Genomic DNA, 14425 nt, shown 5'->3' on the forward strand with positions numbered 1-14425 from the left:
TTTCTTGACCAGTCACAAGTCAATAACAATAGGCGTTTTTACATCAGCCCGATAAAAATCCAAGCTCGAGATATTTTTTAACTTACCAAGTCAGAAAATAGTGCGCTATTTCGAAACATCGGGCTGATGTCAAAAGGCCTAATGTGTATCGTAACCGCAATAATGAAGCGCAATTCCTTGAACATGACACACCTTTTCGCGCACAATTAAATGAAATTGGACTTGAAATCGTAAATGTATATACGCACATAACACATTAGACACACAGGCGTGTACTGTCTTTAATGCTAACTATACCTGCTTTTCTTTTCCTGCCAGCGTATTGAGTGCCAGAGATACAAAAATCATTCAAAATGCAGAAACGGTATCTCTTTTTTTATTATCCCAGAATTTTATATTCATAAAAGATATTTTTGCGCTGACCTCAGCTATAAAGGAATTTTTGTGATATAACCTTTTTCTTTTAATGGAAAATACATAAAATGGTTAAAAAGTAAAGGACAGTTATTAAATTTAAGAGCAATGTCGAATTGTACATAATACATGTACTGAGAAAATGACAAGAGAGAAAATAAAGTCAAGTTCAACGGGTTTGATCTGTAACACGATATCGCTTACCCTATATCTATTACCATTAAATGACCCTTCGTAATATTCTCTAAAACATTGATTTTACACATCCTGTGATAAAGGACGCTTACTCCTTGAAATGATATTAATGGATGCGGGTTCCGTGCTCGTTGAGTAAATCTTTCGTTAGCTATAACATTTTGTTACCCGTAGGTATCAAACAGTTCCATTATTATTGCTCCCATGAAATATCTACACACGCTAAGCCAAACATGAAATCTAGCTACAAAACATAACCCTAAGCCTTATCTTAACCCTCACATCAAACTAAATCTAAAACCTTATCATACAACCTTAATTCTAACCCTGAGTACTTGGAAAAAGACCAGAGCAATAAATTGTCGCAGGAGCAAAAATGATGTCGTGTCACCGTATCGAAATACATGATGGCGATCTTACAAGTTGGAAGCCAATACCAGGGGCGGATCCAGGAATTCTGTAAAGGGGGGAGGGGGGGGGGGCGTGACTAATATTTCTGGTGCCACTTCCGGGTTTCATTTCAGTTTTTTTTTCTTTTTATTTTCTTTGTTTTAACGAAAATTAAAGGGGGGCGTGCGCCGGTTGCGCCCCCCCCCCCCCCTCTGGATCCGCCACTCTTACGGGTTATGACTGTCATGCATGACAGATGACAGCGAATTATTTTTAATTAATTAATTATATGCTTGCAGGATGGTCTGCATCTGAACCTTAAAAACGATTTCTGACAAACTGCATTGAAATAGTAGCAGGCTTTGTAATTAAATGCATGTATATGTTTATTTACACACACACACACACACACACACACACACACACACACACACAATGTATATGTATATATATATATATATATATATATATATATACATGTATATACATTCATTCATTCATTTATTGAGTAGATAGTCCGTGTGTTGGTTACAATAATATCAAACAGAACAGAACTCAAGCTCGTGCTGTCAATACCAACAGTTTATTTTAACAGCTTATTTTGTTGTATTGAAAGTATGATCTGGAGTTCTGTTCAATATATATATATATATATATATATATATATATATATATATATATATACAGTCAATATATATACAGTGTATATACATGTAGTAATCAAAATACACTATAAAAGTTCTGCATCGGTGTGTGATAAATAGATATCAAGAGTAAAAACAGTCGTATAAAAACACCGCAAGAGCCAAAAAAATTGGATTGACGTTTCGGTCAAAGACCTCTATCAAAGTAAGTCTGAACATAGAGAAATACAATGTAGATGCAAGAAACTAAGAAGACGCATAAGTTGCCAAGATACAAATATGTGTAATGATAACAAAAAGCTAGCTGGACGCATGATATTATGTGTCTTCTTAGTTTCTTGCATCTATTTCTTTATGTTCAGACTTACTTTTATAAAGGTCTTTGACTGAAGTGCCAGTCCAATTTTTTTGGCTTCTGCGGTGTTTTTATACGTCTGTTTTTACTCTTGACATCTATATATATATATACATTGTATACATATATATATATATATATATATATATATATATATATATATTATATATATATATACTGTATATACATATTGTGAGATATAAGAAAGGAAGGAAAAATCGGTGCATTGTAATATGTTAGTATTTCGTATGATGAATGCATCTCTAATTTACAAAATTTACAAAACAAATATATATGTATGTGTGTGTGTGTTTTTGTTGTTAAAATTAATATCATTGTCAAAATGGATTTGATATTGAATGAAAGTCAAATAAAGAATATCATAAAACAAAAAAAAAGTATGTGTGTGTGTGTGTGTGTGTGTGTGTGTGTGTGTGTGTATGCATGTGGAGTACAATGTATTGTGATTCACATCTTTGTCATCTTCCTGGATGTGCCCAAAGTTCTAAGATCATGATAAGGTAGATTAAAATGCATGCTGGAAGTCTAGACAGACTACTGTACTATTGTTCCTGCATGCATCAGGAGAGCTTTACTTCCTCATAATATAAATTATTATAGCATGCTCCTCGCTACTCTGCAGTGACTCTAAAAGGATACAAAAGAGGTATATTAATGTACATGTATAATGTAGTGCAGCAGCTTTAATAACAGCCGGGACTAACAGACAGATGCACACAGAGACACAGGCACACACACGTGCACAGACGGTCTCCTCATCATCTTTGTTGTATCATTTTCTTCTTCCAGGAAAGTTTACTTTGCAGCCGAAGTATAATCCTGACATTTATTAATCAGGAAGTGTATTATACAAGCTTATCAGGAAGATCATTCTTTGTGTGTGAGTGTGTGTGTGTGTGTGTGTTTCATAATAGCATACACACTAAGATGATAGCCCATTGTGGTTGTCATTTGACTAATTTTTTTCTTTTGTTCTGCTCCCTTGAACACCCCCAATCGTGCACAAGAGTATGTGAAGCTGCTGTATTTATGAAACTCTGTATCGAGTTTACAGTATAACCAATTTATATGTATTCAAATGCAAAAGTCTGAAAATCATCCGGAAGTCTCCTTTAAGTCCCCGCACACAGTCATCAGGGGGGCGTTTCATCAACGAGTTCGTCGGAGATTTCACCGACAAATTTGCTATCAGCCAATCAGACCAAGGATTTCATTAGCTTTTAACAGTTGTCTGTGTAAATCCTTGCGTCTGATTGGCTGATAGCAAATTTGTCGGTGAAACCTCCGACGAACTCGTTGATGAAACGCCCCCCAGGAGTACCTTCGATACGTCATTAACACGCAAGTGCGTGCATAAAAACTCCATGCAGGAGTGACTCTCGGAGATAAGTGCCACAAGTATATCCGCGTCCAAACACCTCATAAATGGACCCTTGGTGGCGCCTTGCGGCACAACAAATTGATTTTGCACCCTGAATAGCGCAAATCATAACAAATTGCGTCAACGATATATAACTAGGGTGTCACAATACCCCAAATGACGTTTTGAATGTATGCTTGATTCTTACGATAGTTGGAAAATGACAGCAAAAGAACATTTTCAAGAAATGAAATCATAAGGAATTCAGATTGACAGACGCCATATTTAATAAATATCAGATTACTCACAGCACTCAATTGTAGTATAGTGAATATCGCACACCAATGTTCGTGAAATAAAACCCAGAAATTGCAATGTACATGTACTTGAAAGAGAAACTAGGGAAAATCGTCAACAATGGCGTATTGAGAAAGACCATTTTGGATATTTTTTTTTTTAGACATTCGTGCGTAGCAACTCATATGTAAACGTAGTTATTTCTATTCACAGTCAACTTCTTTTAACTTTTTTAAATGATGTCGTGTCACCGTATCGAAATACATAATGGCGATCTTACAAGTTGGAAGCCAATACCAGGGGCGGATCCAGGAATTCTGTAAAGGGGGGAGGGGGGGGGGCGTGACTAATATTTCTGGTGCCACTTCCGGGTTTCATTTCAGTTTTTTTCTTTTTATTTTCTTTGTTTTAACGAAAATTAAAGGGGGCGTGCGCCGGTTGCGCCCCCTCTGGATCCGCCACTCTTACGGGTTATGACTGTCATGCATGACAGATGACAGCGAATTATTTTTCAGTTAAACACCTGCCTAAAGCATGTTTAGATATTGATATTCCCAATCAGTTTCCGTTTTGTGGTTTTAATCTATCACTCAGATTAGGATTTAGCTGTTTTGAATTCATCTCAACATCGTAAAAGGTATAGAGGTTACGCTATACAATGTACCTCTATAAGTCTTTGTCTTCCCCGTGATACAATAAGCTGCACGAAAATGGTAATGCATGTATGAAATAATGGTAATGGACCAAAAAAAAAAAATCAAACGAATTGAATTCTTGCATTAAGTTGCTTTTTTTTATTGCAACTAACTGATCAATTGCCCTACATCGACGTAAATAAATACCCTTGTGTTTAGAAGTACCATGAGCCACGATAAAAATCATGAGCAGCACTATTCGAACCTGGCTGTCTGGTCAGGTCAGAGGTTCGAATCTTGCCTGAGTATGTATGCTAATAATTTTCAAAGAGGGCTCTACTATAAAAAACACTAATTAATTCGGCGCTTATTTGCGTGTAAGTGTATACGTGGGGCAATTTCGAACTGTTGTTCTGTACAGTGTATCAGACTGTAGATTCCAGTACATTGTTAGTAGAATACAATATCGCAAACGAATTTCTTTTAGAACCGGCTAGCTGTGCGCGGGGTTTGAATAGTGAGAATCATGACAGTCAATTTCATAACCACGATCATGATTATTCATATTATTCAATGAGAGGAATATGAGGATAGATCGAATATGAATGAAGAGACCTGCAAATTTGGGAGCATTTTTTTCGTCTATCATAATCATTTCAACCACGATGGTGTGTGTGCGTGTGGGGGGGGGGGGGGTCAATTTTGTCCAGCAATTCTTGACATGTTACATGTAATAAGAACTGGCATATAGCAATGCACGGGGTTCCTTGCATAAGCCATTAAATCATATCTTTTCTGCTTACTTTGGAAGCCCCAAGTTAGGGTGACGTAGTCACAAGTTACAGTGTTATAAAATCGAGGTACATAACCAAGAAAGTTCAAGGAGTCACAGCGGTTTTATTTCATTTAAAGGAGACCTCCAGATGATTTCAAACTTTTACATTACTTTGAGCAATGATATAAATTGGTTATGCTGAGTATTTGGGATTAGTCATAAGAATGTTTTCAAAATTTACAAACAATGAACAAGGATGATGACATGGCAGCCTCACCATAAGAATGTATGAGCTGGAGCTCAAGGAAGCAGAACAAAATAAGAATTAAGGTATACATAGATTCTACACAGGGGAATTCGTTAAGAATTACACTACTATACATTAAACTTCCTGAAATGTATGTGAGCCGCTGTGATTATGTCATCAACATTTTCCAGTGTAATTTGTTTAAGATTCTTCGGAGCGTTGGTTTCGCAGCTCAAGTTCCGCAATACACTTACTAATCCAAACATGGTGCTGTCGATTTATGTACAACATGATGTGAAATTATGAAAATTGTCTGGAATGCCCCTTTGAACACATATTATGCCGCCACTCAAACACATATTTGAAGTATGTGCGAAACTGCATGTGTCATGACTGACCAGCCACTCTTTATAAGGAAGATAAATATTCATGTCTTTATGATGGTAATTAGCTACTTTCCATCGTCCCTTTCTGTAAAGAGCATTATTATACATTATGGTGCACAAACGGGGATGCGCGAATAGAAATTGCGCAAAAAAAAAAACAAAGCTAAAATCAAAATGACTCAACTTTACACGTTTTTACTCTACATTGACATAAGAATGAATGGAGAAATATACTTGAAGACTGTGCCATATTTGTTTCGTTTGTCGGAAGTAATCGGGAAAGTATGAAATCGGCTTTCCAGTGAGGATACAGTTTCAAACATTGGCAATGCAGCTGAGATTTACATTTTTGTACACAATATTCATATTTTCTTAACGGGATTTAGGCCCTAATTATTACGCTTTCTATGAATTACCATTATGTGAAATTTCATTAATTTAAGCAAAATATAGCCGACATTGGTATTCAAAATGAATCTTCACAGGTCCATTCTCAGAAAGGAGACGGCATCGAATCCCATCATCAATGACAAAAATGCATCCGTGAAATTCTTTTGTGCATCCATTGAAAACTGACAGCTGTTTGAATAATTGCAGCAAGTTGGAACTTTATCTCTCTAACCTCGTTGCAAGTAAGATTTCAATATTGATGCTGGATGTGACTTTTAATTTTTTTTTTACAATAGCAAGATAAAAGGCAGAAGGCCTTTGGAGGGCAAGGAAAGGTTTATTAGTGTAGGAGTAATCTCATTATTATACACGGGAAAATGATTACATAAAAGGACGATGATTTCTTCTTGTTTTAAAAAGCGGTGTAACAAGCAAGATGATTTAAGCTTTTTGTTTTTCGTTTTTTAAAGGAAAATGTGTACTTCAATACTCTTAAAATACCATCTCTTGATGACGCACATAGACAAATCGCTCACCCCAATGATGAAGAAGGGGGAGCTATCCAGAATCCTGTATCCATAACTCCCAGAGTGACATTATTATGTTTGTTTGGCTATTTTTTGTTTTGTTTCATAGTTTGCTTTTGATAGGAATAGCAGGTTCGTCTAGATTTTGCATATATCTTTGTACATTCTGTTGAGAAAAAAAATGAAAATAAAGTTTGAATCGAATTGAATCGAATGATAAGATGATGTAGCCTCGATATACCTCACACGATACAACCAAATACCCTTTTACAATGTATACATCACCAATAATATTGCAATCCTGAAACCATCACTGATTGCCCTGTATGCATGTTTCCATGTATGTTATTCTTCAACATGATACATTTATGGTCAAACAGTGCATTAGCAATTTCTGATCAGATTATACACATTCATTATTCTTGACACATGTCCTTGCTGTTCGAACTGCATTGCATTTTGAAGGGGGAAAAGTAGATGATCATCGCATTCTCGATCAGCACCCAAAGTATGAAAAGGAAGGGCACCTTTCCATTTCATTCGTAAACAAAGTATAAATTCTGCATAATGTGGGATTTCAAGTTTTAAGAAGTAAAAGAAAACAGCAAAAGTGAAGTTAACGTGATAAGTGAGTTTATTGCCTACTGCACTTTCCTCATAGTTTTATGATATTACTTCCTTCACTATAAATTTCGTTGAAATAAATTTGAGAGCCCCATCCCCCCCCCAAAAAAAAAGCAAAACGCGGCGTGCACTTTTCGTGAAAGGCAATTTGTATAACTTATGAATGATTAAAAAAAAAAACCACTCCCGCGTACATATATGATTAATGAAATTTATAATTCCCTCACAAGGCATATGTCAAGCTACTTTGTGTACAAAATTGTACACTCATGCATAAGTATCATTATTTAATGATGAATAAAATCCGTATCTATAGGGACGATGTATTATGGACGACTCGAACGTGCTGCCATTTTTAATGGGTTAGGGTGTTAAGGAAAAACGTCGTGTGTTTCTTTCTATATAGGCCTACTCGGTACTGCTCATACTATTACCTTTACCATCAAAGGTTAAAGCTAATTATCGTTTATGGGTACAGAGAAGATCATGAAACAAAAGCGTAAAGAATAAAATACAGGCTATATTTGCATAGAGGATGTTAACCGAATTTATATATTCAATATTTAAAGAATCCTCATTACAATGTCGGGGTAAATACCTGACCGTATGCGCGGATGAGAATCCACATGCTTGCACGAGATAAGCTAAACAGAGTAAAGTGGAAGTTCACTCCGTGAGTCCGAGTTGACTGTTCCATGGAAAGAGCAAAATCAAACAAACAGAACTGTGAAATTTTCATGAAGATCAGACATGATTATAGAAAATGTGTATAGTTTTAGCGAATCTTTATATTTTGTGTGCGTTCATGGTAGCAGTTGTAACGTTTGCAATTTCAAATCGTCGGGTGCCCGTGCATTGGCCGCTAACGCAATATAAATTGTATTGCGTTAGCGGCCAATGCACGGGCACCCGACGAAATGCAAATTAGGTAAGGTGAAAATGATAACATCACCTCACGACTCTTGTGACTATATTATCAAAATATACACAGGTATCTAGGAAATGTATATAAAGCTTCTTCACAAGGTCATCACAGCTCTACAATGAGTCGATGGAAAAATAATTTGGCCCAATCTATTTTCTGTATCAACGGCTAAAGTGAAAATTTGTTTGTTTAGGGTCCTAAAGCAGACTTGCAAGGTGATTAATTTGATTAGAGTCAGAAGAGACAGCGACTAACTATAGGAAGGACTGACTCGACCGCTACGTGCATGATTGACATATACATGTAGCATATTGTATTGTGATCCTTTGTGATCTTTTCTCCACTGAGGTGTCTTGCAAGGTTAAAAAAAAACACCTGTCCTTTCGTCCAAGCGTATCAGCCCCCCCCCCCCCCCCCCCCCCCTCACATCCTCCCCATTCCGAGTACATGTGCAACTTTTGGCAAAACACATTTGGGTTCAAGAGAATGAGTCGATTTCGTTAAGTCAATAGATTGTGTCACAAGATGATGATCTGCAATATTGCTAAAAATAAACACCAAGTAAGACCAAGTCTGTACACAATGTAAACAGTGACTCCTTTTGAGGACGGTAACGCCCATGCACCGAACCGGTGATTCCATGCTCTGCTGTGTAGCGACAACAGTGGCGTCAAACTTTTGTGTGGTAAGTGGCGCACCACCGCACCCTACCGATACCGGCCCCCCATCAGCAGCATTCGCGATTGGATCCGATCCTTACTAGCAAAACATTAAGGGTTACTGGGCGCAGACAGGTGTCAGGAATCTACAGAAACAGTGGTTTTCACTCATAATTTAAAGTAGGAGGGAAATCTACCAAGATGGCTCGAGCTCCACTTGGGCAGACGCATGATCTAGCAAGTCTGCCATATCTGGATGAAGAGGTTCTTCTGGCAGAACTGAAGCATCGATACGATTCCGATCAGATCTACGTAAGTATTACGCGCCGGATTCCCCAGTCCCATTTGTTGTAGTTGGTGTTTGTTTTATATGACATGCGCATGCCATTGACAGGTGGTTATAAACCGTATCGCACACGAACTCGCGCTTCATTCTTTTTATAGCGCCACAATTTACGGCAGAAAATAAGGGTAAATGAGAAAAAAAATTCCTTTACTTTTCTTTAGTCTATCTGGACTACATGTAGGGAAAGCTAGCTCTTTGTCAGCACGTTGCTATTAAATATACCCTGCACTACAACTAGTTTCATGGTTTAATGTCAAGGACAAGGTGACGGTCTCCTACTCCTAAATTATAAGTGTATATTATAGCAGACCCATGCATGTAAGCTTGTAAATTAATGAACAGTAGGCCCTAAAATAAAAAAAAATAAAAAACACACACACCAAAGTTTGACCTCCTGTGCCAAAATTCAATCATGTGAAAATGCATTAATAGGTTTCTACATACATGTACCAGGCAGCCAAAGTTTGGATGGTATATGGTTAAATCACGGCTTACTTTACCCAACATAACAATTTTACTTGTGTTCTACAAGTGTTTAAACTATTTTACAAGCATTGTATAGAAATTATGACTGTAACTTGTAAGAAATTTTGTGTCACTCAAATTGTGTTAGTCTGTCACCAGACTGCAATAAATCATACTTTTAAAAGCACTGTCAGTATAAACATGTCTTTTGATCGATGTACAGGTGTACCTGTACCTAGACTGAGAGTAAAATAAAATGAAGGAAAAACATTTTGCTCTAATTAAGTCTCAAAACCCAAAGAGTATACCAGGTAACTACGATGTATTTTGTATGGTATCAATATCAGTGCCAGTGGCAGAGATTTTCCATTCCTGACACTTGACAAGGAAGTTGAGTTGAAAGTCTATGGTCAATGATAAATTGTAATATTGGCACCCCTGCACCGTCCAAGGTTTGACCTGCCTTGCCAAGGTTCAACTGTGCGTGAAAGCATAGGTTTTTACCTCTAGCAGGTGGTCTTATTATGGGCACCTTGTATTTACAAGGCATCAAATTTGATTTAGCTAAAGATTTGGATATAACATTTTGTTGTTGTCTATTGACCACTCTGATCTTTACTAATTCACATGATGAATTCATTTATAAAAAGACATATTGAATATCCAGGTATTGATATGTCTTTTCAGTCCTATGTAGGTGATATCTTGGTTGCCATCAACCCTTTCAGGGACCTTGGCATTTATGGCAAGGAGGTAAGTCTGACTCTTTTGAGCCTGGCTCTACTTGCCAGTTATCCTTTTGATTTACCATTATACATTTACCTGAGGTGCGTACAAGTGTAGACCATACTTTTGTTCCTTTTTTTTTGGGGGGGGGGGCAGGAAGACCATCGAGATGGGGATGCAGTTAAAGCACAGTGACAGCAATGTCGGTGCCAACAAAAGTGATTTTAATATGTGCCTACCAGAGGTCAATGAGAATTAAAATATTTCTCATACAGTATAATTTTTTGAAGTTAACCTTCCAATTTCTTTTGGTTTTATATACATCATACATGTGAACTGAATTTGTTTTACTAAATCTGTTTATTTTTAGGGGGAGGGAAGTCATATGGAAATGTTTCTATGAATTGAATTGGTATATTTGTGATGGTATCAAATTATTCTTTGAAGTTGTGTGGATATGTATACTGGCCTTCATGAAACTTTTCAACAGTATTTTCATATTCATTTTTCTTATATGTACAGTTAGTTGACTGAAACTTGCAATTCACTTACATTTGAACTGCAAGCAAATTATTTTATGTTGATTTTTTTAACTTACTTTCTGCAAGGCAATCATTTCATATCTGTTTTAATTAATTTGTTGAAATTGGCTGTACTTGTGGCATTTGGAGAATGGTGCTAACTCTGCCAGTGTTTTGATCTCAAATATGATTTCTTTTGCAACCAACTCCTCAGTATGTGGATAAATACAAGCATGCCAAGCGCACCGACAACCCCCCACACATCTTTGCTGTGTCAGACAGTGCATATCAGTTCATGCGATCTGGGAGTGCCGTTGGCGGAAAGAAGAACCAGTGTATTGTCATCAGGTGAGGACTATTTTGCTGTAAGTTTGGTAGATGGGAGAGTTTTACAACAAACTCTATTCCATATTCCCAATGAGTTTGCAATTCAGAGTAAAAGTCAAACACCCAGAACAGTGACATTTCTTTTTTAAGCATTTAACAAAAAGTGAGACAGCTGTAAGCTGTACAAACCTCGTATTTTTCACACAACAATGATGATCATCACAGTAACATTTACAAAATACATGTAGGTAAGATAATGATGTTTTTCCTTTGTTTTTCTTTGGCTTCCCTGTATAGCTTGTAAGTCTCAACTGTGATTGCACTTTTTTGATTGGATCAAGTGATAGAGTTGTATTTATTTATCTATATTTTTGATGACCTTTTCTTGGAGTTAGTTATTGTTTGAACGTCATTTAAAAAAAAGATGAGCTGCAAAATTTCTCTCTTTTGTTTATTGGTGTGTTTTTAATGGAGAAATCAGTATAAGAGTTGTGAGGTGGTAGCAGCATCACCACCTCATCTCCACCGCATGTGCATATTTTGTGTGATTGTGTGCAATATGAATGTTTCTTGAAACACCAAACTATGGTTAGATAACAGGACTCTAATTTTGTCTTTGATTTCACTACATCTTTAAGGTCAACTTGAGCATGGAGTGAAGTTTCCCTTTACCCCTTCAAGTGTTAGATACCATGTATCTGTGGGATGGTTTTGTGTACAGTATGTTTATTAAATGTGTTTTTTTACTTTCATTTTTAGTGTTTTGTGAGGTTGAGTGAAGATCTTTCTATCATTTGAGTTCCGTGTTATTTTGTGCCATTGTTTATTTCTCCCACTTTTAATAGCCACTTGCTTGCAAAATGTCTGATTTTTAGAATGGAAACCAATTTTACGAGATTAAATGCCTTTCCCACTTGAATTAGCAAATGTTTGTAAATTTCCTGCTCATGCCGTGCAAATTTAATGAATTTAACGAGGTCCATTTACTCTCTTTCCAGAATAGCAGTGAAGTTTAGACCCTGATTATGCTATCACCTCATGCATGTAACAGTGTTGAGCAGCCTTTCAGCTCAGTATATGTGTAGACAGACAGAATTCAGAAAGGGAGATCCGATCAGGTCAGGTTATGAAACCACCTACAGGGGATGGTTTCAGAACCTGCCATAGTAGTCTCAAAGAGCCTCGGCTGCAGTATAAATGCTAGGGGGTTCAAGGAGCCACATTTTTGCTGACCCAGAAATTATCACAGAAGGACATCACCAGCTAATGTGAACAAACCAGCAGTTGTGACCAGCCATTGTGACCAACCGTTGTGACCAATTGTCGTTGATAAATGCTGCACAACTTGCACACTTTCATGCTCAATCACATTTGCAGTAATGTGAGAAATTCAAAAGCCTGTGCTGTGTATTGAAGGGGAACTGGGTTACCATGGGAACAAAGCCAGTTGGGCCTGCTTGGTCAAAACCAGCCTGAGCAGTATAAACACCCTCAAGGAGGCTGTGATACCCGCCCATAGTATAAGGGGGTTTTTGGAGGTGTCAATGAAATGGTGACAGGATGATAGTTTGTGCTACAAATTGTGCAGCAAGGTTTTATATCCCCTATGCAAACATCCCAAATTTTGCATTGTTGAAGAATGTCTCCCAACATGATGTATAAAATCTTACAGTAACACACCACAGAGTCTTAAAATGCTAACCCTTAAGAATATGCTCTACACTTGTGTACCCAAGAATAACAGTTTAGATAAACCTTTAAACCTTCTTGAACCGTTTTGAAAGCCCTTTCCAAAAACGGATCACTTGTCAGTTTTTGTACTGCTCTGGCCACCTGCTCAAATTTTGCCCAAGTAGGCCCTGACTGGCTCCGTTCTCAAAGTGTCTGAATTCCCCTCTGATAAATGGCGCACACTTTGAATACCATGTTTGTGCGACAAAGCAAAAATTCTGTGGTGCACACAAAAATGTGCATGTTGTGCAGAGCTTATCAGTGTTGGTATGTCATGTCAACTTGTCTGTTTTTGTTGGCGGGTAATAACCTGCAGTGACAAACTTCTGGGTCGGCAAAACGAGCCGCTTCTCAAAACCTGTAGCATTATGCTTCAGCCAAGCCTTTTGACAATTTTGAAAAACCACCCCCTGTAGAGGATTTCAGAACCTGATCGGTAAGGTTATATTTGTCATATGCTGTGTGCTTTAATATACAAATAATACACAGGTGAGAGTGCGTTAGTGGAGATGTAGCGCACTCGAGGGTATTTACAATTGTGACACATGCACGAGGCGAAGCCGAGTGCATGTTGCACTACATTGTAAATACCCGAGAGTGAGCTGCATCTCCACTAACGTCACGAACTCAAACCTGTGTATTATTTGATTTATAAAATGGGTCGAATACTAACAGCATTTTTCATGTACCTTTATGGGTCAATACCAGTCAGCTACATGTAGCACTTGCTCAAAAGTCAAGATGTCCGAAGATGTTCGTCCCAAACATTTATGCACATCGCACTCGGAAATCCCGCACATACAGTGTATAAGTACTGTACGTATAAGAGTATATACGTACGCGGTATACGCCACATGTTATGCACAAGAAAGGCCGGCTGGCAGCCAGAACTAGAAGCTGTTTACAGGATTGACAGCACGTATAGTAGCGCGCGACGCACTTGTAACAACTGATTGAGTGTGCACTGCTAGTGTAAACATTGTGACGTCCGTGACTTTACGCTTTTTTGCACGGCTGTGCATGTTAGTAAGAAAATAATGCACGCACATGTGACTCATTTCAGCGCTTCCAATTGGCTACATTCTTGAACCCATTTTATAACATTATATACTGGATAAAAAGACTATTCGAGGCTGCACAAGGAGGCTTCAGAAACTGAATGTTGCTTTGTATTGTAAGTGGAGTATTGATATTAAGTTTATAGGAAATGAGACCTGATTGTACTCCTTGTAGAAGTACAGTACTGAAAGTTCCTCTTTTTGCAGCAATGTGCTGAAAGGTGGTGATGATGATACTAATTCTATTACACTACTCAGAACACTTCTAAGCAGGAACCTTCAAGCATTCTAGGAAGTAAGACTAAACCTGGAAACAAAGAAAACATTGAACGAATGTTGATAACAGTCTCAAATTTGTTGTAATGAACCTTGCACAGGAAAGTCATCACAGTGGAAGAAACACAACA

The 14425-nt window shown here is 37.5% G+C and overlaps 1 protein-coding gene across 1 annotated transcript in view; it reads left to right on the forward strand.

Annotated features, from left to right (window-relative positions):
• The first annotated feature begins 8955 nt into the window (after window positions 1-8955).
• LOC139731840 (myosin-IIIb-like) overlaps window positions 8956-14425 on the forward strand; it is a 66729-nt gene continuing 61259 nt past the window's right edge. Inside the window, exons 1-3 of the mRNA XM_071642715.1 lie at window positions 8956-9156; window positions 10343-10408; window positions 11117-11250. Coding sequence (XP_071498816.1) covers window positions 9046-9156; window positions 10343-10408; window positions 11117-11250 — 311 coding nt within the window. The 5' untranslated portion in view covers window positions 8956-9045. The remainder of the gene's footprint in view (window positions 9157-10342; window positions 10409-11116; window positions 11251-14425) is intronic.

The sequence above is a fragment of the Diadema antillarum genome, unplaced genomic scaffold (genome assembly GCF_040938485.1).
Source record: "Diadema antillarum isolate AM-2024a unplaced genomic scaffold, OU_Dant_1.0 seq00000386_RagTag, whole genome shotgun sequence".
NCBI classification, from domain to species: Eukaryota; Metazoa; Echinodermata; class Echinoidea; order Diadematoida; family Diadematidae; genus Diadema; species Diadema antillarum.